Below are 25875 nucleotides of genomic sequence, written 5' to 3' on the forward strand. Positions count from 1 at the left end.
ACTTGGAAGTATGTTCTAAAGAGCTGACGCACGGAACTAGAAATAGGTTCATATTCGACGGAACCAGTCAGATGGCCGCTGACCCCGCATGCCAGCCCACTGCAAGCTCACTGCTATGTGAAGCTTCCTCAAAGCAGCTGGACCAATTTCCCTGTGTGGAGAAATGGCCCTACTGGGAGAACGTGGATTGTCACAGGGCTAGACTCCCTCTAGAAGGGCTGACAGAAAAGACAGGCACACATCACAGGATGCTCTCAGCTCCATGGGGACACTGGAGGACACAGATGAGGTGCGGCCACCTCTTCTCTGAGGCCCCAACCCCTGGCCAGGGCTTTTCTCAGTGACAATGACCTAGACCCTCAGCCTGCAGGAAGGGAAGCCCCTCTGGGGCCCGGGCAGGTAGGCATGGCTCATGACTGCTCCACCACGTTGGCCCCACCGTGGCCACTGCTGGGGCCTGCAGTGCTGCCCGGACAGTGGCAGGCCAGGTGTGGCCAGGACACGGCGGCTGTGCTCCCCGTGCACGGCCAGCCACTGCCATGTCAGGAGCCCTGAGCGGGTCTGAGGGCAAAGCGGCTCCACAGAAATGCTTGGGTCCCCTACCTGGTTTCAAGTGATTTCTGTGGTAGTGGAGGTGGCCCCATGGCTGGAGAGCTACATCTTGGAGACATCTGCATGGGGAACAGGAGAGTCACTGAGGAGCACGGTTACTGTTCAGAGACCACCCACCATCCTTTCCCCCTCTTGGGACGAGTCCTCTTGGGGAGGTACATTTCCACCCCCAGGGTGCAGCCCTGGTAGCTCTGTCAATTTTGGTGCCTGGTGTTTTTAAGATGCCAAAGACGAAGATACATTGAACAACCTGGGCCAACCTGCCTCGCCTTCCAGGGCCTAGGTTCACCTCCTAGTATTAGAGTCCTGCCAAGTCAGTCCTGAGACCTGAATCCCTGGGGCTTTTGCCACTCCTGCCCTTTCTGAGCTGGCTCCTTCAGCTTTTCCTTTCAGTGAGCCACCATGTACCCTTTCAAAAAATTCCTTTTTGGTGTAAGTTAGCTGGAATTGATTTCTGTTGCTTACAGTGAGCAACGCTGCAATTCATACAGTTGTTCAACAAACATGAGCAACACCTACTGGCTGCCAGGCCCCGTGCTGGGTGTGGGGCAAGCACTCCCCACATAAGGAAGGTAGATGAGTTAATTAGAGTAAAAGATCAATGCAATATTGTCCTTCTGGGACCAATACCTATAACATAACATGGGGATGGGGGGAGGGGATCCTTCTTGGTGGTGGACAGGTTAGGAAGGCTTCAGAGGGGAGAACACTTAAGCTGAATCTTAAGAAATGAGAATGAGCTAGCTGAGCGAGCAAGTAAGAGGCAAGAGTTTCACAGGTGGAACGAGTTAATGGTGGTGGATAAGGACGCGGTCTGATGTCTTCACTGACTACAAGGACTGCCTCTCTTCTCTAGAGCCCAGGATCTTTTTGGTTTATTATAGCCCGAAACCTGGCATTATAGTATGTATGGTTGTTAAAAACCTGGGCTTTTGAGTTCAAATCCAAGTTCCTCCATCTACTTGCTGTGTGACATAGAGCAGATTACTTACCCTCTCTGAGCCTCAGCTTCATCACAATAAAAGAAGAATCCCAATGGGGTGTCATGAGGAGTAAATGAGGTGAGTCACGTACAGTGCTCATCACAAAGACCACCCAGAGGTACTGAGCATTTATTATTTTATTATCTTATTTTTGCCAGCAATCTGGAATGCCTGCTGACCACATAACTGGGTCACTGGATGACACTTTTGCTCCTCTCTTAATTGAAAAGTTGAGCTGGACTGCTACGATCCTTTTTAGTGTGACTGTTCTGGAGTTTCCAGTGAGACTGTTTAAATCCTGGGCTGAAGCCCCTTCTACATCTGAAATCTATGTCTACAAGTTTATTTGCTTATTATTTATTGAGCCTAAATCCAGAGAGATTCACAGAACTGGACCAGATTTTAAAGAAGAGAAAAGGAAATCTGTATGCAAGTTAGAGGGGCAGGAGGTTGTCTATGAAATAGGAGTACATCATTTCAAAAGTTGTAGCCGTCCCTCTAAACGAGCAGGATGCATTCATTTATTGAACAAGTGTTTGTGGAATTCTACTGGGTATCATGCATTCTTGCAGATCCTAGAGAGACGGTGGTAAATAAAACAAAGGACACCTTTGGTCTATGCTTATATTCCCGAGAGGAAAGGCAAGAATAAATGAGGAACCAATTAAAAAAAAACAAATTCCTATCCTTGGAAGTCCAGTAGCCACTATGCCATTCCTCCCAACCAGAACACAGCCCAGTGCCCTGGGCCGTTCCCTCCCTCAGGGCTCTCCCCCCATATCCTCTGGGGTTGCTCCACTGAGTTAACTTTTTTACCTGTCGAGATTTACACCTGGCAAGTTCCTGACTAGACCTTCCCTCAAGCCCAGGGTAAGCTGTTGGGGCCTGCTGACACCTCACATCATGGATGTAAACACACTTACCTCTGGTTTAAATAGTTCCTCGGGGCCCTTATTTGCAGTGTTCCACTTTCTGAAACTTCCCTCCAGTTCCTCCTCATTGATTGAGAGAGTTCTTTCCGAAGGGCCTGGAAACATTAATGCAGAAGAGATGATTACCATTATGTGATTTGTTCCGAAACCTCTAATTGTATCACAAAATCCCAACGTTATTTCTCCATTATTAAGAAGGACAAAGAGGGGGGAAGAGTACAGCTCAGTGGTAGAGCACGTGCTTAGCACGCACAAGATCCTGGGTTCAATGCCCAGTGCCTCCATTAAATCAATCGATCAAATTACCTCCCCCTATCAAAAAATATATATCCATTACAAAAAAGGACAAAAAAAAAAAAACAAATAAAGGTATGCTAACAGTGTGGTTCAGAATATTCTTCAGGGCATCTGAGCCAAGGGTTGCCATGAGGGTCACCTCAATGTCAAAGCTCCTGCATGGAACAGAAAGAAGCACCCCCTCATCATTCCTCTCCAACCTTCTCAATTCCTTGGACACAGGCAATCAGGCCCTGACCTAACCCAGGATCTCAAAGGACTAGAGAAAACAGGGCTGTGACATATGTGTGGGGGTGGCAGGGGCCCTGGGTGGCAACTAGTCAGCCACAACTCGGGCTTGGCTTCTTCCCAAGATGAGGCAGCAGCTCAGCCGGAACGAGGCCCCTGAACACCCTCCAGCAGTCCTCTCCCTGAATAGCTGTTTCCTTGGGTCTGTGATGGGAGCCCAGGCCCACGGCGAGAACAAGGCAGGCAGCCTGGCATACGCTCCACAGTGCCCAGAGAACAGTGATGCGGCCTGAGCGGTGCTTTCCGTCTAGGCAGCAGATATGAAACACAATCAGCTCTCGCTCTCCCTGCCCTGTGACCTCCTGGGGGAACCCAGGGGCCCAGAAACTCAAAGAAGGCTCTCCAAGTGTCCCAGAGTCTGCTGGGGAAGCTTTTAGATTCTCTGGGAGGTGGAAAAGCTCTAATCCCCAGTGAGGGTACTAAACTGACTTCTGATCCAGGTTTGACCACACTCACTGCTGCTAAGAGAGATCCTAGGAAGATGCATAGATCTTCCACGAGTGAAGATTCCCAGTGGTTCAAGCTGAAGGCTTTCTTTTCTTGGTGACCTGGATAGTCCCCGGAAGTTCTGAACTGCCTGCCATTTAGCAAAATTTCTGCAAATCAACAGCTGCCAATTGCCCACTATCCAAGACCATCTAGCCAGCTCTGTTCTTCAGCAGGGCATTTTCCCAAATAAAGATGAAAAATCTGGGGGAGGGTATAGCTCAGTGGTAGAGCACGTGCTTAGCATGCACAAGGTCCTGGGTTCACTTCTCAGTACTCCCATTAAAAAAAATAAATAAATAAAGATGAAGAATCTTCTGTCAGGATAGTCCCTGGATTTAACCCAGTGTAGACGGAATATCTCGGGGAGACAATGTAGGCTCCCCTTTGCCCTTACCTTGAGTTGCCATCACGATCTCCTTCACCCTTCGGTACTGGTTTAACAGCCCAGTAAGCTCCTCTATCCGGCGGTCCTGTCACAGGGTGAGATAGATATCTATATAAACAACACTGGTGGCACCGGTGGTGACTTCATTTGGGGCCCCAGGCTACGTTCTGGGCACACTAAGAAGAAATGCTATGTGGAACCCACAGGACATTCCAAAGGGAAACACAGTGTCCAGCCCCTTCCCAGAACCTGGGTTCTTACTGGTCTGCCTCCTAGGCCACTGCAAGCACTCCTGCCTATAGCTGAAGGCTGCGAGCCCGATCTCTAGTCATAAAGCAATCCCTGTTTGGCGTAGCCTTCGAGGAGCTTAAACATTTCCAGGAGCAGGAAACTCACTGTCTCCCTGCCCTCCTAAGGTAGCAACTGAAATCTGCCTCCTGATACCGATGGTGTCCTCTGGAGCCACATGCCACACACACACACACACACACACGCCACACACACACACACACACACACACACACGACTAAAATAAAGCCGTCATCTTTATCCCAATATTCTTACCCCCTCCTTAGGAGTCTGAGATTCCTTACACAAAAGAGGAAATTCCCAGAGGGATCATTTCTTTCAGCAAAGGCTAGGGACTCGGGAGGCCACACAGACTTAGAGTTAAGGTTGGGTATGACCCTCGCTCTGGCTATCTACTGTGACCTGAACTTGAGCAAAACCACTTAAGCACTTTGAGTCTCAGTTTCCTCATCTGTAAAATACAGAGTTGTGATCCTCTGGAGCTGATGTTTGTGCCAGGTAGGTGTTCCAACATTATAGAGGTGGCTGTCTTATAATTATGCAGGAATTCAATGTGAGGGACATAAGACGACAGGGTCAGCTGACAGGTCTATCAGGAGTGTCACGGTGGGTCTGCCTGTGAGGGGTCTATCACCAGACTGTGCACACGGGAGACTGGCGGCCTGTTCTCAAGCTCTACTAGCCATGAACAGGCATTGCCTTAATCTGTCTTTGGGGGATTCCATTTAGGCACAATTCCCAGGCATCAAAACAGGTGGCTGAGCTGAGTTTCCAGGAGGCAGAGGTGGTTCTCCTGACACTTCCCTGAGTCACTGGCCTGATGGGCACAGCCCCATCCAAAACAGCAGCAACCAGCAGGGACCAAACAGAACCAGAGATGTCAGCAGAGAAAGGACAGGGCCGTCCAATGGCCATCTTACCTTATCTTCGTTGGCAACAAGCAAAGTTTCCATCCCCATTTTCAGACGTTGAATTTCTTGGTCTAAAGAATTCAGGTGTAGGAAGAATTATTTATGTAAATGCAGGCAGCTCTTCCCACACATTAAGATGCTAAGACTTTCCGTGTGAACAAACTGCACGTGGGCTTCTTTATGTCCTTCAAGAGACCACGATGGTACTGGCATAGAGTCAGTTTCATTAAATATTTGCTAGACTATTAAACAAGTGAACCCAGTATTTGTCTTCCTTATAGACACTTGTGGGGGCAAAAAAACCAAATGCCATTAACCCAAAGGTGACACAGAGGAACCTCAAATCTTTCACAAGCAACATCCCACAAAGAAACAGACATTTATCCTTTATAACTTGAGCAGGCATGTCCCTGGGCTGCTAATGAGTTTTACAGAGAATCATACAATCAGTCCCACGGATTGTAGCAAAGGAAAATTTAAAATAAGAAGAAACAACATCTACAGCTGAATGAACTGAATGCCATGGGAAAAGAAGTGACTATGTAAAAAGTTAATTGCAAAGGGAACAGTCAGAGGTGACTAACAACGTTTAGATACATCTGTAACTATATTAAGATAAACCCTAAGGTTAAAGAAAACAATGCTACTTCATCACAAACCTACAGAATTGCCCTGTGGGCCAAGCCATCTGCCTCAGTCTATGATGGACAACACGGGGCCACCTCTCATTTTGGACCCAAGAGGGACTCTTAAATTCTTCCCCAATGTGTCTGGAGAGCCATGTCAAAGGCCAAAGCCTGAAGGAGCTGGGGGGGGGGGGTGGTATTCTGCCAAAGTACTGAGGGCTAGGAATTGGCACTGAGTTAAATTTTCCAAATAAGCCCTGCACCCATCCGCAAACTGGGAACTACAAAGAGAATAGGGACGTCTGTGTAAGAACAGAACAGGAGACAAGGGCACAGAAGTACCTACAGGCACCCCATCTCCTTCCAACAAGAACCGGAAGAGTGGATTTACGGACTTGGTGTATATAGTCGTAGGGATTAATTCTCAGAGGAAAGTACAGAGTGCTGCTCATTATCTTGGGCTCTTGGCAGCTGAAGATTAACTTTGCAGCCCAGTTTGTGGTGGGAGAGGGCAGTAAGCTTGAGATGAAGATGGGCAAACCTTGATGCTGAGCAGCAAATGACCCAAGGACCAGCTCCAGGAGGTACCTGATGGTGGAACAGGGTAGGGCCTGGAAGGCTTGGGCTGCGGGGAAACATGGGGTGTGGGGGAAAGCCTGCCTGGCCTGGAAGTCATGGCCTGGGGAGCTCTCCATCCAAGTTTAGCATCACAGATAGTCTAGAGTATCTTAGAAGTAGCCTCATGTTAGGCCTTGGCAGACAGGTGACACACTCAATGGCTTGGGAAGACACTGAGAAAGGCTGGCGGAAGGATGAACATACTGGTTATTAATTTCCTTCTCCAGCCTAAGCCACTGTGTCCGGCTGCATGGCTTCCCCACCTCAGCCAGGGACCCAGGCTGAGCAGGGCTGGGGCCAAGATGAGGCTCGGTAGTAGGGCCAATCCACAGGGCTACGTGACCTCCTCCAGCAACATTTTGGAGAAGCTGGAAAGTGTGCGATCATTTTGTATACAAGGCAACAGTTGTAAATATTAAATACATATTAATAAGAATATTTGAAGATTTATCCTGTACCTTATTTCTTAATAAACTTTGTATTTTAGGGCAGCTTTAGGTTTGCACTAAAATTGAGGGGACTTACAGAGAGTTCCCATACACCCGCTACCCCTACACAAGTGCCACCTCCCACACTATCAACATTTAGTACCTAATGGTACATTTGTTTCAACTGATGAACCAACATTAGGGTTCACTCTTGGTTTTGTACATTCCGTGGATTTGAACAAATGTATAATGATATGAATCCACTATTACAGTGCCTTATCCCTTTGTGTGTGTTTCACCACAATTAAAATGTACCGCACACATCCATTCACACGGACTTGTTCGTACACGCATGCTGCACACAGCCGTACACACACTCACCCAGAGACACACATGCCCTCTTACAAGAGAGGGCCCAGGGGCAACTGCATTCGGTCGCAGTCGAGCCAGTTACCTTTCTCTGCATGGTCACTGTGGAGAGCTGTGGTCCGGGACAGCTGGCTGTGCAGACGCTCGATTTCTGCATCCTTCAAGGCCACCTGCTCTTGCAGCTGGGCTACCTCAGCCTGGAAGAGCAACAGAGGCGCTGCATCAGCTCAGAGGACAACCAGACCACGACAAAGTACCTCAAGTCGGAGCCCAGGGCCAGTGGGCCCCAGGACATGCTAGGAAGTTAGGAGCAAAGGTGCCAGAAGTGAGGTGAGCTGTTAGAGGTCTCACTGCCATCCCCACAAAGCAGAGCTCTGTCCAATGAACGCACTCTTCCTGGCCATTCTGGCCATGCCCAAGGCTCTGGCCATCCACCTGCTCTCTCTCCTGCCTCCTCCTACTTGACCAGGCGCGTTCCGTCCTCTGCCTTCTGTAGCCCAAACACCACTGAAGCCTGAGGAAGTGGGATTATGTGCAATGGGAGGGCTACCCTTGGTCCAAAGATGGATATTCGCTTTCTGGACAGGCTCTTCCTTCCCCCAAAATAGTCCAGCAACAGCATGTCCATGCAGCACTGTCACAAGAACACACAGCTTTCATTTTTCCACCTCATCCAGGAAACACAGCAGAAGTAAATCACTACTAGGAGACAAAGAGTGAGCCCAGAGTTCCCTCCCTCAAACTCTCCCACCCTGAATGCACAGCCACTGCCTCTGCCCAGCCTCAGACACCTATGCTCCTTTACCCCAATGTAATTACAGACGTGCATTCAGGTGTGCAGAGTGTACATACTTTCACAAATCAGGCACGTAAGCACAACACAGTTGCATAAACACATTCACAGGGGCAGCTGCGGTGTGTGGTTCCCAAGTCTCTACTAAGTCTAGCAGAATAAATCTTACACCTAACAGTAGCTGTGGCTGCCCATGCCTTCCCATACTCAGCACTGAGGACGTCACATCCCAAGAGGCACACTCACACTGGCTTTGGAGTCCAACAAACTTGGATTCTCTCATTTCCTAGTTAGGTGACTTTGAGGAGGTGAGTTAAATGGAGTCTTGTCTCATCTATAGAACCAGGAAAATAGCATTTACCCCACGGGGCTGGAGTGAGGATTAAACATGATAATGGTTACGGACAACTTAGCCTAATGCTCAGCAGATAGACAGTTCTCAATAAATTTTATTTACTATTTACTATTGTTGCTCTCCCCCTGTTCCCTCCCTACAGATAACTAGCCAGGTCTTTGAGCATCAAACCAGACTAAGCAAGGGAGGTGAGAATGGACTCCCAGCCAATCAACAGAACACACAGAAGCTTCTACTCTGGGCACCATCTCCCCATGTGGTAGCCCAATCACGTCCCACCTTTATTCCTCAAGGTTATGGTACGGGCTGGTCCTTTCCCAAGATAATCTTGGAACAGCTCGAGTAACCAAATGAGCACTGGTTCTGTTGTTGACTCTACCAGCAAACAGGCCTGTGTACAGTTTCAGGACACATGGACTGAGCACCTACTCTGAGGCCTGCCTCTGGGTGAGGTCATTTATTCAAAACTCTGCAGATCAAGTAACTGGGCCCAACTTCCTGAATGCAATTTCCACAGTGTAGGCCAGAAACGGCAGGTGCTCTGTTAGGCTTATAGAGGCATCTGCCCCAAGCCGGGAAGTCTAAGTCGACAATAGCCCAGAGGGAACCCAGGGCAAAGCATGCTATTGCCATGGCCACTGAAGCTCCAGCCACGTGGCAAGAGGTCTGGGACAAAGATGAGATAGGCACTCAGCCCCACTACAAGTGCTGGGCTTTCTTAAGCCCGGGAGCATGCCCTACTGCCGCTGCACTGAAAGGTGAGTCACATTTAGGGACTGAGAAGCTTTACACAGGAAACTGAAGAACTTTCAAAACAGGGCAGGTTTTTACTGCAGGGAATTAGGACGAAGAGGGGAAAGAGCATGAGTTTTGGAATGACATAGATCCAGATCCGAACCTCACCTTGCCTACTCTGAGCCTCAGTTTCCTTACCAGTCAAATGAAGATAATCAACCGACAGGCCTCCCTGGGTTATTGTATGGACTGAATGAGAACCTTTGGGCAAAGGGCTTGATCCGTTCCAGCACACACGAGGGGCTCCAGACCTGGTCATTACTGCATAACCTGTCGAGTCTCAAAGGTCTACAAGCCAAGGCCAAGTACTTGGGTGATTTAAAAGAGTTGTTCGGTTTTGTAAGAGAAGGTGGTGTGAACAACTTCAAAGGAGTCGCTTGAGGGGATCACAGTGATGGAAGGTCCTGAGCTATTTGAGAGTCAGTCATCCTAGACCTGGGGACTGTGAAACAATCCACAAGGGCACCCTTATGCTAGAGCAGGCAGGTAGCTAGGTATGAGCAGAGAAAGGGGGACACAGGCCAAATGGCAGGAACTGGGCAAAAAAGGAGGGACACGGGCCAAATACAGGAAACCATACATGATATAAACAACAGGGGTCCTTGGGCAGATAGAAGAAAGCAGGAACTTTTGGACTGGTAAGAAATCACACATTTTGGGGTGATAAGTGACCTGGAGGCAGATGAAGAAAAGTGGAAAAAGGCAGAAATCCCCAGTGTCCAGATGTAACCTTTTGCTCATTATGCCCTCATTTCAACAGAATTAGCCTTGCAGATCAGAAGTACCCATCATGCACCGACGCCATGACCCTTCCGATCCAGACTAAATAAGGACAAAAATCCCTCCTCCCCTTGGGTAGGGGTGTTGGGATGAACATCAGGGAATATGACCCCAAACCCTTCCCTCCCCAGTGAATATTCCACCCATTCATTTTTACAGCCTATGTAAGCATCTTGCCAAAGAAACTCAGGGCAGCTGCTCACCTGAGCCTGTCTGCTCTCCCCTTGAGAGCGAACTATCACTTAATAAATCCTCCCTTTACTTTCTTGACCTTTGTGTCTTGTCTCTGAATTCTTTCTGGGAGGAGTCAAGAACCTAATTGCCAGCAACACTTAGACAAAAGCAGAGCTACAGATGAACAAGCAGATTGCCTAGGGCTGGTGCTGACTAGCTGTAAAATCTTCGCAAAGTTATCTAACTACTCTATGCCTCAGTTTCCTCATCTGTATAATGGTTAAGAAAATTATTTTACATTTATACAACACGTTCAGAGTTTCCTTTTACTAGCATGGTATAAAATTGTGTATAAATTATCAACACTAAAAATTAAGAGAGAGAGAGATAGACCCAAAGAGAGAAATGCCTGGAAGGTAATATTAATAGTGGTAGCTCCTGGGTAGTGTGTAAGTGATTTTTATTTCTTTAATTTTTTGTGGTTTAAAATGATCTATAATAAGTATTATTGTTTTTATCATTATTAAAAGTTACAGAGAAAATAAAACTGAAAGTACAAACTAGAGGTTGAGAAAACTGTAAGATGAAATGCCCACCGCTGAGGCCATCCAGTAACCCACGGGGGGCGCTGCAGAACCCTTAGTGGAAAGGCAGGTGTGCACCCATCCAAGGCAGCCCAGGCCAGCTCCTCAGGCAGGAAAGCTGCCTCAGGGTTTTAGAACTTCCCTTCCCCAACCCTAGCACACCCCACCCCCATCCCCAGAGAACTCTAATTCTGTATTTTAATGTGAAACTTCCTCATGCTTAAGTGACAGCTTATTTGACATTTTTTTTAATACAATGTTCTGGCCAAAACAACAAACGTATAGGCTGAATCCATCCATCTCAACTACTACAGGAAATGAAGGAAGAAACAAAGGAGGGAAAGAAAAAATTTACTTCACAGAAGAATCTATCGTTGGTGTCCTTTAAATAGCAAGCTCCCCAGTTCGACAGAAACATGATTTGGTTTTTTTAAAACCACAAGTATATATCATCTTTTTAGGAATTGCTAAAAATAATGCATGTCTCTTTTTAGAACTTGATGATTAGAGGGACTGCAGGATTTAAAATGATGCAGCCAAGATAATGTTGGCATTCAACTGCCCCAGGACTCATCACTCCCTCACAGAGCCCCTGCTCCGCCCAGCACCAGCCTGGGGCGCTTTGGGACAGAGAGAGGAAGGAAACTCAAGTGATTTCAGCAGCTCACAACCTCATGGGCTTTCCCTGTGAGAAGAGCCCTGCTGGATCAAATCTGTCTGCTTGCACAACCTGGGCACTGTTGCGTGTGCCCACAGTGGGGTCAGCTCTCATTTCTCAAGCTTCGGCTACTGCAAAGCCCGAGCTTGGACACGGACCCTCCCCACTGGGCCCCCGTGCCTCTCCATTAAACATCAGAACCGCCTTTTACCTTGGTGGCTTTCAGTTTCCACTCATACTGATTCCGTTCATTTTCCAGCTCTTCCACCTTGACTTTGAGGTGCCGGAGCTCTTGCAGCAACTCCTAGAGGGGTGAGGAAGAAAGACAAAGCTCTGATGATTACAGAGCAGGCTGTTCCCTGGCTCTAACCCTGGTCAAGCTCATGCACAGAGGACGCCAAGGCAGGAGCAACTGCGTCATGCCCACACTGCAGCTCCCATCTTTAAACACGGTCTTTGTTTCAGGAAAAGCTGTATGGCCATTAAAAAATAAAGACCAGGGAGTTCCAGACAGAACACAGAGAAAACTTTCTTCTTCTCAGAACCCATTCTGCTCACCCCTTTCTGACATCAGCGTTCCCTGCAGGGTGTGCCCAAATCACCCCCGTGTGGGTGGGTAGGGGGCAGGGCAGGCAGGATTTGGGAGCAAGAGAAACAGATGCAGAAACGAGGCAGCTTCTTCCAAACAAGGTAGGGAGAAGCAGGCGAACTGGGGGCATCTCTCTTGCTGGGGGCGGAGGAACCCAGAGGAGGGGTTGGTGATCCTGAAAGGCTTCACAGAGGAAGTGACAGCCAGGAGGATTGATACAAAACACCAAAAGGACAAACGCTGAGTGTGAGATGTCAAGGCCGGTTGGGGTGTTCCAGTTCAGAGGAGGGGGCTGGCTTGAAGAAAGGAGGGAGGGAGGAGGTGTCTAGGAACAAGGCAAAGACAGCAGGCACAAAGGGAGATAGCCTGCTGGGCGAGAGCAGATGATGGGCAGCATTTTGTGGGAAATGAGGCCTGGAGAGTAAGGAGGGACCCATGGTAAAGGCTTTGGGATAAGAATATGATGAGTTTTGATACCATTCTCTAGGCAGTAGGGAGCCACGTGAAGGTTGCTGAGTAAGGAAGGCACATTCCAACAACTTGCCCATGGGGGACCTGGAAAATCAGGCCTTATCTTCTGACCCCAGGACCCCTGCTTTTTAAAGTAACCCCTCAGTAAAGATGACACCACTCGGCACCTTTGTCCCAAATCTAGGTTCCCTTAATGGACAAACAGTCCTGCTGACTGGTTTCTAACAGAAAAATTAGTATAAATGTGATTACTTTCATAGGCTTTCTGAACTCCAGACTCACAGGACAAACTTCCCACTTAGCATCTCTACATGGACGGCACGTAGGCATCTTACAACTGTCATGGCCCAAGTGGAACTCTCAGCGCCCGCTCTGAGACACCCCTGTCTCACCGAAGGGCATCTCCACCCACGTAGGCAGCTGCGCCAGGAACCTGGGCTCCGGCCCATTCATCTCCTTCTCCTCTGCCACCCCTACATATGAAAGTTAACCCCAAGCCTTGTTCATTCCACCGCCAAGGAAATCACTTCAGTCTCTCATTTCTTTCCAACTCAACCAGCACTCGTCCGATCGAGCAGTTCGTGTTAACAGCCTGGACAGTCTTTCCACTGGTTGGTCCTCTGCTGTCTTGCTCTTCTTGAATCCACTGACCCCCATGGCATCCAGGGAAACAATACGACTAAAACACAAATCTGACGCTGGCCCCTCCCTTGCTCCTCAAAGCTCATAAACTTTAACCCATGACCAACACAGGCTGGCCTGGCCCAGCACCCTGCCTGCCTCTTTATGACTGTTTCTCCCCAGTTAGGCCCCAGCCAAACCACATACTTTTTGGTTCCTCTTTCTGACTTGGACTTTCACACACACCGCTCGCTCTGTCTGGGATCCCTGCCCATCCTTCAGGCCTCCCGGAGCTGTTATCCCAACCCCCGCATCTCATCCCTGTCATCCTCTCTTGTGACATCCTGCATTATCTCCTACATCATTTGCAATTAAACATTTATTGGCATGACTGCTAAGGGCTACTTCTCCTCTACTGTGAACTCTGAGTCTTGCTAACCTCTGGCACATAGTAGGTATGCATTATCTCCTGCTAAATGAACGCATGAAATTCAAGCCATCATTTCACTCGCCTGGAACTCTTTGCATTCTGAGACAATCCACAAGAAAGTTACATCGTTTACACTTGAATTTTGTAGGGATATTTACTAAGATTTTCTTAGAGCTAAAGTGAACATTTGTTGACGCCTTTTTAAAAAAAAAAAAGTCTTCTGAGCTAAGATTATTGCCTCCGTGACCTGCAACATTAGACTTTAAGGCCTATCGTGACTTACAGCAGACCTAGGATCATTTTCTGAGAACACTTCTGGCCCTGCCTGAGGGGACACCGGGCCTGCTGATGGCAGAACCTAAAGTGTGCAGGTTACTGTGGAGAAGCTGCCACTGTGGGGACACAGACAGAGCACGATGATCTCCAGGCGCCTAACCCCTTGGGCGTATCCTCTGCCTTCTGAACTATCTGCTGCCCACTGTGGGCTATAAACACAGGAGCACACTGTAACTTCTTTTTACGAGTCTCTCTGGGGTGACCCACTCGCCGTGGGGCACGCCCAGCACCCTCTCAGAGCTTCCCTTTCCAAATCTACACCTACATCCTGACTCATGTTTCCCACCCATCGAGCCTCTCCCCTCATGCCCAAGTCTGGATAGAGATTTTCAACATGCTCCCCAGTCCAGTATAGATCATGGCAACTTCCTATGGACATGAGTACTGTGACCTTGACCTTCCCTCAGGCTTCAATAGTGGGCCTTGGAGACACAGGCTCATCGCTGTGCAGCCGCCACCATGTAGGACCTGGTGACACCAGTGCGAGGGGCCCTGAGGTGTGAAATCCCTCACAATGGTGTCCCCAGGTCCTGCGTGATGGCAGCTATGTGACGATGTGGGAGAACTTTTCCGGGAAATCCAGATTATGACAATTGTCACAATATATGGAAACTTGTGTTCTATTTTCTCACTGGGGATAAATCTCTTTAAAAATGAGCTTGAAATGATTCTTTCATGATGCTGTTCTTTTCCTTAATTAAAAAAATTTTTATGTATTTATTTATTCTTTAAAATCACATGGAATGAAACTTCATTTAATCTCCCAGCCCAGGAGAAAGAAAGGGTCTGGGTCATACCTGGGAAGGGGAATCCTGAAGCTTCCTTTCGCCCCAGTGCCCCAACACTCAGGCACCTGACATACCTCATTCCCAGCCCTGAGGGAGGGGAGTGCTGCCACCCGCCAGAGGGTTGGCCTCACCGGCTCAGATCCTGCTCTGGTGAGGGTCACAGAGGTCAGCTCACGTCTGGTGGAGAGTGAGTCCCGAGCTCTGCCCAGGGGGAACCACAGCCCCGTGTTAAGCCACCACACACTGTCCTGGTTAGGAGAAAGCCCAGCCCCTCTGCCAGTGAATCGCCCCACACACGCATGCGCTGATATACTTAAGCGTGCTTCCTACAGGCGACCCCTCCCAACAGGCACAGTCCTGGCTGCGGGCCTGGGGCGGGGCTGCGGCCTCCTCCTCGGGGCGGCCCCTACTGAGGGAGAGGCGCTCTTGAATCTGCCTGTGGATGTCCAGCTGCAGCCTACACATCTGCTCCTGCAGCTCACTGATCACATTCAGAACCGACTGTAGGGAGGGAGAGAAAGGAGAAAAAAGCACTCAGGGTCAGTCAGCTCTCAGGCACAGCACTCCTCAGGAGGGCAGCACGGACAGAAGGACGGACGCGTGCAGAGGGGCAGCGGGCGAGGAGTGGGCAGCACCCAGCAGTTGCTGTCTGTGACCACCTGCTTTCTTCACAGGAACCAAAAGACGTGGCATCTTTCCCGAGTTCTGCCCCATCTGTGGGCCTGTCTTGCAGTTTGAACAGCCCCCTGGCTGCTCCTTCGTGCCATACTGGGGGCCATCCTTGCACGTCAATATCTGAAGCTCAGAGTCTCTCAACAGCGGAGACAGGTTTAAACGGTTCACACGGACACTTCCCTTCTACCCAAGCCCATGCTACACTTGCCAACTCTGTCCCCAAACACGCCATTCTGCTGTGCACAGGGGACAGATGGCGCACAACACACTCATGCATGCTTATATGTCCCCAACCCTAAGCTCTTCCTCGTACCCGATGCCAAATCTTACTCCTTCGCTTCCCACTCCAAAACTGACTCCTTCGCAGCCTCAAGAACATTTTGGTCTTTCAGGGCAACTTTGGAAAATCCGCAACCCTTGGAATCCATACCTACTCGATTCTGACCCTTGCACTAGCAGCCCTATTGGGCTTTCCTTTAACTACTCTGCAGACATTGAGCGTCAATTCTGCAGGGACCCAAGGCCACAGGAAGCAATGGCGCTCACAGGTGAGTGGGGAGAGAGACACAAATAACAGTCACAAAGAGCTGTAAGTGCTCTGCTGAGAGGACCACAGGGCTTTCAGGGAGTAGCGAGTGACTGCTTCTGCCTAGGTCAAGAGGAAGGGATGAGACGCGCCTAAGCGATGTCAAGTAGGCATGTTCTAGCCCCTTTGCCTGGGTGTGGGAGTAGAGGAGACGAGGAGTGACGGGCATGGGGAACAGGGTGGATGACGATGCCACTCATGGCAGCAACAAGCCCAAGAGGCGGGGAGGACTGTGAGCATCCTATGGGGAAGGTATACAGAGTTAAGGAGACAGTTGGCCATAGAGCCAAACAGAGCCCAGGGTGGGTGGGGTGGCAGCCAATTCAAGCGTTTAGCCCCTCCCTGCCCCCCCCTTTACTGGTATTCTGAACACCCGTATCTGGTACTGAGAACCATGCTAGAAAGAGGTTTTCCATCCGCGAGAGAAACAGTGTTTCCTAAAAAAAGAAGAGCTCCTCCCCCATCATCTTGTTGTCCTGGGTGGCAGACGGACCTGAGGGTCTGGGTGGCAGCTTGGGGCTGAGAGGGGCCTGGGCTGAGGCCCCGAGGCCAGCCTGCTCTACTCCCCAGGGATGCCACTTGAGAGCACAGTGAGTGCAGCCATCGCTGTCATAAGGGGGCCCGGCCCCTAGCCTCCCAGCAGCCCTCCCAGCTTAGCCTAGAGGCACTTCCTTACCAGGACTGCAGGATTGGGTTGGGAAATCAAGGTGACCCTTGCGGGCCTGAGTAAGTGCGCCTCTACCTGGGTAGACCCCAGGCCTCTACCCAGCTCCGCTGTTGCTGGTCCCTGAACCCTGGTGGGACACTTACCAACGGGCTGGGACCACACCCGCGCTCTGACTTCTCACCTGCAGACACTGGGCTGTCACTTGCCCTTTGCTTCATGTGCCCCGGGGCTGTGAACCCCTTGCTGCCTGAGCTCAGATGCCTAACAAGGGCAGAGGATTCCTGCCTGACTGGCCTCAGCCACTAGGAGTCACAGTCTCGCCCTGTCTCTGCTGCCCATGAACTTGGCCATGACGGGGAGACCGCCTACGTTCATTCTGTTCCTGATTTTTCTCCTAAGAAGTCTCAGTCTTTTGGTGCTTTGATCGTTCAGCAGGTAGAGCCACAGGATTACCTATGAGGACTGAGAAAGTGGAGAGGGAGGCATTAAAGAGGGAGGAGAGGAGCTGGAATTGGCAGTCCCAGGTGGAGGGATTAGCTAAGCACAAAGGGAAAGCAAGGTGGGGATCCAGGTAGGTTTCCAGATAAGAAACAGGACATCGAGGGAGATCCTCCCCGATGGTCTTGTTCTTCTCTGTAAAGGAGGCAGCCAGGTTGCCTGCTAAAAAGGACACAGCAGTGAAGCAAAAGGGGGTCCAAATTTAGAACAGTCTCTATGAGGCATGGGAAGAAAAAAGTTAGCTGTGGATAAAAGCAATGCTGGAAATTAACCAGCATTGAGGTGGTTTTTTTTTAAACATCTAACCATCTAATCAAGAACACTGGGGCAGAAGGAAGAATGAAGGTTTATTAAGGATGGAGTCAAAAGCAATCCCTCAAGGTAACGATCAGCCTTCATCTTTTCAAAGAGGAAGACTCAGCCTCTGACCAGTGTCAAAGCTCTGACGAGTCACAGTGGGATGCAGTGAAACGTGAACAGGCTTCGAACCCCTGCAGACCTGGCTTTCATCCAGTCTGCCACTGTCTTCACTGAATTGACTGAGACTTAGTAAGTACCTGGCATGGGACCTGGCACACTGAGGCCCTTGATAAATGTGAGTTCACTTTCCCCCACTGCTTTGCCTGTCGCAACCAAGCATTTGATTCACAAGAAATGAACGAGAGAAACTGGGAGAGCAACAGAAAATACCTCAAGGTCATAGGGCACAGTTAAGGCCCACGTGACACTGATCGATGACAATGAAAGCCCAGTGACTCCACATCCCCCAGGGTGCTCACCTCACTGGCCGCTCTCCTCCAGAATCTTTGGTCTCTCCTGGCCCATGGCCCTTCCAGTCTTCAGACTTGCTCTTCTCTCTCTTATGTAAGTTTCAAGAACTCCACTGCCCTCTCCCTTGTCTTGGTCCCTCTGTCATTACATCTCTCAAATGAGGAGTCTAGACCCACTGACCCTGATTTTCACCACCTCATTCCCGCCCTCAGTCTCCAGGGAGCTCTGCCCCCACCACACAAGGGGCACCACCTCTTCCTCAGCGGCCCCCTCCTGGTCACATCCACATGTGTGTTCTCTGCCCTCGAGCTGCGTGGCTCCCTTCTGACATGTTTAGCTCCTCACCTTCAGCAATTCTGCACTACTGAGGTTCTTCTGGCCCCTCTTGGACTCTCTTTCTGCCACCTTATCTATCGCTCCAGTCTGCGTAGGTAGGTCTTTAAGAATCCCAACATCAAGTGCTCCATTTAGTTTGTCCTTGGCTTCCTGTCATCACAACTTCAAGTCCTTCTATATCAGCCTCCAAATGGTGGACTGAAAATGCTCATCAGATAGGAGGGCTATGGGCAGATGATGTGACCCTCTACAAAATATCTTCCTAGAGGTAGTCTTAAGGTACTATTCATTATCATTTGGGTAGCATATGCCTATTTTAGCTCTCGCCCTATATTCCTCTGCCTTATCCACACAAGACTATCCCAAGCAGTGGTTTTGCAATGCCCTGCTGAAGTGCGAGTTTACCAGGTCGACCACCACAAGATGCGTTCCCAGTTAAACCAATGAGGTCGATAGGATGTAACTCACTCTTAATGGACACAGACCTCTCTCTATTTTGTCTTCTAGCTCCTCATTAGCCATCGTTGGGTTGACCTCGAACTCAAAAGACCAAACTTTATAAAACCTTTTTAACTTTCTGTGTGAAGAGTAAGAGGAAGGAGGAGGAAGGGAAGGAGAAAGGAGAAGAGAAAGGGGAGGAGAAAGAAGATGAAGAAGAAAACAGTTACTTCCAGTTTTTCAAACTTGCTTGATTCCCTGATTCCTTAAATTTCACTTACAGCGAGCAGTTTAGGGACGGCTGTCCTGAGTTCTATGCCCTTGTCAGAGGCATCAGTGGAACCAAGCCCATTCTTTCTTTGAGCTTCTTGAGAGCATAACTTTCCATTGTCCTCAGCATTGTCCTTCTGTGTGGGGCTTGCCCTTCCTGGTGCTGCCCATGAAGGTGCACTTTGATCTGTCCTTTCTATCTTGTACAAGCCCCTTCGAAAACTAGCTGGTGCCTCTAAGCTTTTCCTTTTTATTGGTATTACTTGTGAGATTACATGGCCAGAATTCTATTTGTAAGTAGTTCAGTATTCTTGAGGCATCTCTTCTATTCTACTTCTGACCTTTCAAAGTATGATTTACTGAAGTCTAGGGGGCATGTCTGACTATGCTGAGTTTTCCCCTCCCTTGCTGTCATAAGCTCTCAAAACAACAATGGCCACTCTCTCTCTGGGTACCCATCACTTTTTCTTCATCGACTAGTTACCCCCTTGCTTCAGCATCAGAGCTAGAGTAGCAGTTTTCCTGCTTTTCTTTCTCTACATTCAGGGCCAAAACTACCAACAAGGTGGGGAGAAACAGAAACCAACCTTTCTTAATACAATATTGGAAACTGACTAGACCTCATAAAAACTTTAAAAAATAAAAATAAAAAACCAACCTTCCCCATACTTAGGTGTTTAGCTGGAGGAAGTTTTTAGCAGCTATCCAAATTGCTGCTCCCTTCCCATTACTGGCCCTTGTCTGCCTCCATCAGTCTGGGGATCTGTATCAGAAGTGCATCTACCTTCCTCCTCTGCTCTGTGTGACCACGTGGGCCCCCACCCCCAGCACCTCTGCACATTCTCCTTGAATTCTCCCCATCCACGGGGAGGTGTCATTTTCCAACACAACTACCCTCAGGCTTGGCACTTCAACTTGCTTTCAGAACTTTTTACCTCCAGGGCCTCCACCTCCTCTCTTAACAGGTCTGTTTCTCTCCCGTAAGGGCAGAGCCTTTTGGCACCTGTGTTCCACTGCTGGGACTCACATCATCAAGTCTGGGTGATATTTATGAAGTTCTTATCACTGTTCTGTAATCTCAGCTTCCTTTGTTTATTACTCCTGCTGCGCTAACCATCAAAGTGCTTTTTTTATGGTTCTTTCCTATGTGAAAACTACCGGGCACCTCCCATCATCCCAGGCTTTCCCAGCCCATCCTACGTGCTAAACTGGTTCACAATTTTACTTCGTGGCTTCCCTCACTCCTCCTTCATGCTCAGTTTAATATTTTCTGATGCTCTGACACATTGCTGGTGGACATACAACCTCTGTATCTGTCAGAATTTCCAGTGCATGTACCCTTTGACCCTTCAATTCCACTTCAATATCCTCACATGTCCAGGAGTATTCACAGTAGCATTATTTGCAATAGTAGACACTTCGGAACAACTTAAATGTCCACAAAGGAGAATTGGTTAAGAAAGAGACTCAAAGGACACAGAAAATAAACTGTGGTTACCAGGCGGGAAAGGTGAGAGGAAGGATACATTAGGAGTTTGGGATTACTAGATACACACTAATATAAATAAAACAGATAAACAATAAGGACCTACTGTACAGCACAGGGAACTGTATTCAATTTCTTGTAATGGAAAAGAATCTAAATAATACATATGTACGTATATGTTTAAAAAAGAACTGATTAAATAAACGAGGGCATAGTCAGATGTGAAATAATATGCAAACATAAATATGAACAAGGAAGTTTCTTTCAATGTACTTGATCTGAAGTGAACTCTACTTGACTGCTAAATTTAAAAAAAAAAAGGTCCAGAATAATGTGCACTTGTGCAAAAATGAGGGAAAGAATTTAACCACATAAATCCGCTTGTCCAGGCATACGATAACTCTGAAGGACGCTAAACAAACTGACAACATTGGTGCCTGACTGCTGGCTGGGGGACAGGCATGGAAGGAGAGGTTCTGCTACACATACCTTTTCGAACTCTTAAATTTTTCATTGTCAGAGTAGGTTTCCTATACTAATATAAACGGATAAGTAAAATAAAAACAAGAATAATAAAACTCTCCTAGTTAGGCCAGCTGTTCTCTGAGCAAACACAATCTTCCCCACCTTTGTTCTGTACTCCACGTTCATCCTTCCAATTGCCCCGGTTCAGACATCAGAATCCCTCCCTTCCAGAGTCCCACTAGTAGGAAGAAAGTCTGACAATCCCATCTGTGCAATAAGACACTCCATTTTTTGCCAGCAAATCCTAAAGATTTTGTGCGGCTCTCTTCATGCTTGTGTGTATCATGGACCAACTGGGCTGACTCTGTTCCCCTGCTCCCCTCTGTAGAGGCTGCTCTAGTACTACACGCAGGACCCTTTGGATCTCCCTGCATCCCCAGTGCTTAGGAAAGCCAGATGCCCTTCTCCAAGGAAGATCCCTCCAAGGGACACGCCTTCTACAGATGTGCCACCCAGAGGTCTTCCTTTGCCTCTGGATCTCTTTCTTTCCTGTTCCATCCTCCTAATTGTCATATTTACTTTCCATGTCCATCACTTTTCCTGCAGTCCTGCTTCTCAGGAGTAAACCTAACTGGTCCAATCTTGGGTCCCCTGAAACCACCCAGAACCACTGCAAGAGGCTCAGGAGAAAAGGTGAAGTAGACAGGAAGTCTAGTATTCACCCATATCGCATTAGAGCCACCACTGACTGACCCCCGAGCAAGGATGGCTGGCAGATTGTCTCCAATTAACAAGAAACCTGCACCTCAAAGTCCTCAGGGTTATAGACAAACATCTGTAATCACTTCCACAACTGACTACAGGGAAACAGGATACTGGTTTAGGATAAAACCTGAGCTACACGGAGAAAGTTTGTTTCAGATCTGGCTACCTTAAAAAAAAAAAAAAAAAAGTCCTACTTTTTTTAAACCCGCAAGCAATCAGGCCTCAGGCTAAGCACATTCATTGGGAAAAACAGCAGCAGAGTAGGATGGGAAGCAACATTCCCTTTATTCATGCAACTCCAACCTCAGCTGACCTGAGCTAGCCAAATATCTCATTCAAAATAAACATCTCCACGCATATGACAATAGTGCAGCTTAAGTAGCCCTCGGTGGTTTTAAGCTTCGGGTGCCCCAAATAGACAGAAATAGTGGTGGAGGTTCTGAGCATACCAACCAAGATTATGTTCAATTACAAGCACGAGAAATTTGTTTCAGGTCATGTGGCTGTTTGCTGATTATCACAAGTTTGAACAGCCTGAAAAATTCCTCCACGTGGAAACCAAAATGTTTGTACTAGCAAGGAAGGGCTGTTATCTGGTAGGGCTGAGGCCAGCAGCTCAGCGTCTATGCTGCCTCATGTATGAACAGCCTAATGGAAAACAAAAACAAAAATTCAGATTGAAAAAGAATCCGTCAGAAAAAAAAAAAAGAAAGAAAAGAAAGCCAGCAGGAAAATGACTGCCGAGTTATACTCGGCTTAGAAATGGGATCTCCCCTTCCTTCCTGTCTTCCCTAGAAAGGATCTGAGCTGCCCCAGCTCGGGACTAACTCAGCACTCGTCCACAGATGGACTGGCTCTCACACTCACAAACATACACCCCAAACATGGGTCCATGCTCCTTGAAGTAACTGGCTCAGAACAAGGCACATGACCCAAACTGACCCAATGAGATGCAATCCTGAGGCTTTTGCTGGACCCTTTGAGAAACAGAACCTCCCTCTCTGCAGGGGTTGCCAGGCTAGAAGGACCTAGAGCTGCTGATGGCCATCTCTGTCACCACAGGGGTAGACCCTTCCTGAGAATAAGGCTAAAACAGAACCAAATGCTCCACACTAAGCCTGATTTCTAATGACATGGTGACACCATCTGGATCCAGTGAGAGCAGCTTTCTAAACCCTAGACTTTCAGTTGTATGACCTAATAACCCTCCCTCTCTTTCTTTTCCTTCTTTTTTTCTCTCTTTCCTTCTTTCCTTCCTTCAGTGGTTTTGAGCTGTCCCTACTTGAAGCCTTCTTACAAAGTTGTTGAATTCTGCCTGCAAGCCTGAATGTATATCCACACGTGATCACACATCTTGAAACATTGGTAAAATGACTCTAAACTTGGAGAAAATTCAAATGGCTCCTCCCTGGTTTCAGAAGCAGAGTCTATTCAACTAACACTTCACACAGATAACCTTTCAGTCCGCGTGAGCTTTGCAGTAAGCAAATAAGGTATCTAGGTCTCCATTTCCATTTCCAGCATGCTTAACAACAACACAACCAATGAGAAATTGAGCCTGTGCTCAAAAGCAATGTAAGGAATATGTCTCACACACTAGAAGCATCTCAATCACTAGTGTTTACCCAATAAACACAGAAATATGCCAGGTTTCAGTGCAGGATAACGCTGGCACGTAATAGAAAGGAATAACATTCATATTTAGATTTTGGAGATGCCTAAATAGTAGAAGAGAATGAGGGTAAACCAAGTACCTACAAAATGCCAGATCCTATGATAGAGACTTTGGTGGGTTTTTTTGCTCAACTTTATCAGTTACCCATTTTACAGATTAAAAAAACTGAAGCTCAGAGAATTTAAGTAGTTAACTTGTTGACGTTCAAAGAGCTATTAAGCAGTTAGGTCAGTAATTAAGCCAAGGTGTTTCTAAACCCAAAGGCCATCTTCTTTCCACATCTCACAATCCCAGGTACAAATATATGGGCCTATAGGTAGAGGCACATAGAAGACAGTTATCTAAGGTTAAATGAAATACGCTGTTCTCTCTCAAATAAAGGACCTCTAAGCCTAAAATTTATCCAAAACATTTATCCAAAAAAAAGAGTCTGGCATGCTCTAGTCAATGGTGTATGGAGCCTGAAAAAACAAAAACAAAACACAGGCAGGGGGAGGGATACAGTTCAGTAGCAGAGTGCATGCTCAGCATGCACGAGGTTCTGGGTTCAATCCCAGTATCTCCATTAAAAAAAAACCCAAAAACATAGGTAAATATTCTCTAAGAGAAGGCCTGCACAGGCTCATCCATATGCACCATCAGGAGAAAAGAAACACATCACCTAAGGGTTCCATCCAGGTTGGTGAAATGCACATCAAAGAGTATCTCCAGACTCCGCGGATAGTGATGCTGGCCTGTTGGGCAGCTGACTTCGTCCCAGGACATGGACATTACCTTGGCTCTCACAGAAGACATCTTGTGTCCCTCTGCGTATTCTCTGATCCTTCCCCCACTACTGCTTCCCTTTCCATCCTTGTCAGCAGCTTGAAGGATAAAGCCTTAGAGCCAAAACTGGGTGGTTTGGGCATTGCTGAAATCTGCAGCCACTGCAAAACCTGATAACTTGGTATTAACAGATCATTGTGTATCTAGTGCATAGATGTTTCTGGCGCCCAGCAGCTGCCAGGCTTGGGGTTGACCAGATGTTCTGAAGCCGCATTAGGATAGCTTCTCCTGATTTGTACTTAGGGCAGTGCCCCCATCCCCCACCCCCCAGAACGCGGTGTATCACACTCACCTCTGCTTTTCTCTGTTTCTCCTCCTGCTCTCTCTGCTCCTTCTCCATGCCCACCAGCTTGAGCTTCAGCTCAGAAACTTCAGTCAGCAAATCGAGCTTCTGACTCTCAAGAGATGTACGACTTAGCAGCTCCTGCAAGCAAAAACAGATCTCAAACCCATAAACCTCCATGGCAACAAGAATGACTCCAGCTCCATCCATAGCACATAAGGCAATCTCTACACTGTACGCTGAAACTGCTACACATGAGCCACACTCCCAGCAGGGACAGGCTGGGCTGACGATGGGCCACTCAGGGTCAGCACAGCCCCTGACACCACCCACTGTGCTCCAAGAGGCAGTGTGAGCTACATTTCTCAAAAAACACATTTGCCCATAGAAACCATTATTCATTATTTCCCGGTAGAGAAAAATGGATGGGTCTGCTCAAAGAATAAAATTTCCCCGTATCTATTTTGAAGGCAAAGCAACAGCAGACCCTATCCACCAAAACAAAGTGCATTTTTTTTTAGTTTTTTTTCTGGGGAGGTAATTAGGTTTATTTATTTATTCATTTTAATGGAGGTACTGAGGATTAAACCCAGAATCTTATGCATGCAAAGCATATACTCTACCACTGCTATACCCTCCCCACAGACAAGTTTATGTTAACAATGTATTTTTCGAAACCAAAGTTTCTATATCACTTCCCAGGCTCAGTCAATACTCAGCCCAGTCTGCAACACATCTCCCTAGGCCAAAGGCCGTCAGTACCTCAGAAAGCCAGGCGACAAACTGTCCATCTGCCAGCCTGAGGGAATGAGTATCTAGAAGCCAAAGAATTCAGCACAATGAGCCTACTACTGGGCTGAGGAACCCAGCTCTTCCTGGACCAGCCAGACCTGAAGCTGGCTTCTAGGGCAAAGGCGGCAGCACTGCCGGGCCAGAACTGTGGGCTACTTGGTCGTGAGGAGTTAGCCAGACAAGTGTGTCCAGTGTTGGGGGTGAGTGGGCATAGATTCACTGAGTGTCACCTCTGTGCCAGACACTGTCGTATGTTTTACATACATCCCCTTATTAAACCCTCCCAGTGACTTGGCAGTAAATATTATTATCCTGATGTTACAGATGAAGAAACAGGCCCAGAGACTGGCCTGCCTTGGCCAAGGGCACAGGATGATCAACATGAGAGTTAGGTTTCAAACCAAAGTCTGTTTGGCTCCAAAACTCATTTTTGTCTAACGTGTCACATTGTTTCCCAAACAGAGGAAGAAGTCCAAGAACTTCAAGGGAAATAAAAAAATACTTGCTGAAAAAAGCCAATCAACAAATATTCACTGAGGCCAGGAACCAGCCACTCAACTGATCAAGATTTGGCTCAGGACCTACCATCTAGGGCTTGGTGCTAGGCCTCTGCAGGCCATAAAAGTCCCTGAAGGGTTCTTCCCTGGGAGAAGAAGATGGGATCTCTTGGTCTTGCGCATCTTAAGATGTAATCCTCCCCAACACCGCTGACTCACCCCCAT

General features: G+C 48.0%; 1 protein-coding gene across 24 annotated transcripts in view; it reads right to left on the reverse strand.

Annotated features, from left to right (window-relative positions):
- Positions 1-25875, reverse strand: part of PPFIBP2 (PPFIA binding protein 2) — a 144738-nt gene that overhangs the window by 30732 nt on the left and 88131 nt on the right. For 19 of the 24 annotated variants that reach the window (XR_004323316.1, XR_004323317.1, XR_004323318.1 and 16 more), the window contains 8 exons: positions 24371-24502; positions 14952-15122; positions 11598-11690; positions 7333-7444; positions 5216-5277; positions 3996-4071; positions 2519-2622; positions 604-671 (listed from right to left, as the gene is read on the reverse strand). Coding sequence is in view for 21 of the 24 variants with exons in the window: in XM_032489120.1 (XP_032345011.1) it covers positions 604-671; positions 2519-2622; positions 3996-4071; positions 5216-5277; positions 7333-7444; positions 11598-11690; positions 14952-15122; positions 24371-24502 (818 nt within the window). In the remaining 3 variants the exon portion in view is untranslated. The remainder of the gene's footprint in view (positions 1-603; positions 672-2518; positions 2623-3995; positions 4072-5215; positions 5278-7332; positions 7445-11597; positions 11691-14951; positions 15123-24370; positions 24503-25875) is intronic. The other 5 variants (XM_032489127.1, XM_032489118.1, XM_032489126.1 and 2 more) reach the window with 1 other exon arrangement.

Source organism: Camelus ferus, chromosome 10, assembly GCF_009834535.1.
Source record: "Camelus ferus isolate YT-003-E chromosome 10, BCGSAC_Cfer_1.0, whole genome shotgun sequence".
Lineage (NCBI taxonomy): Eukaryota > Metazoa > Chordata > Mammalia > Artiodactyla > Camelidae > Camelus > Camelus ferus.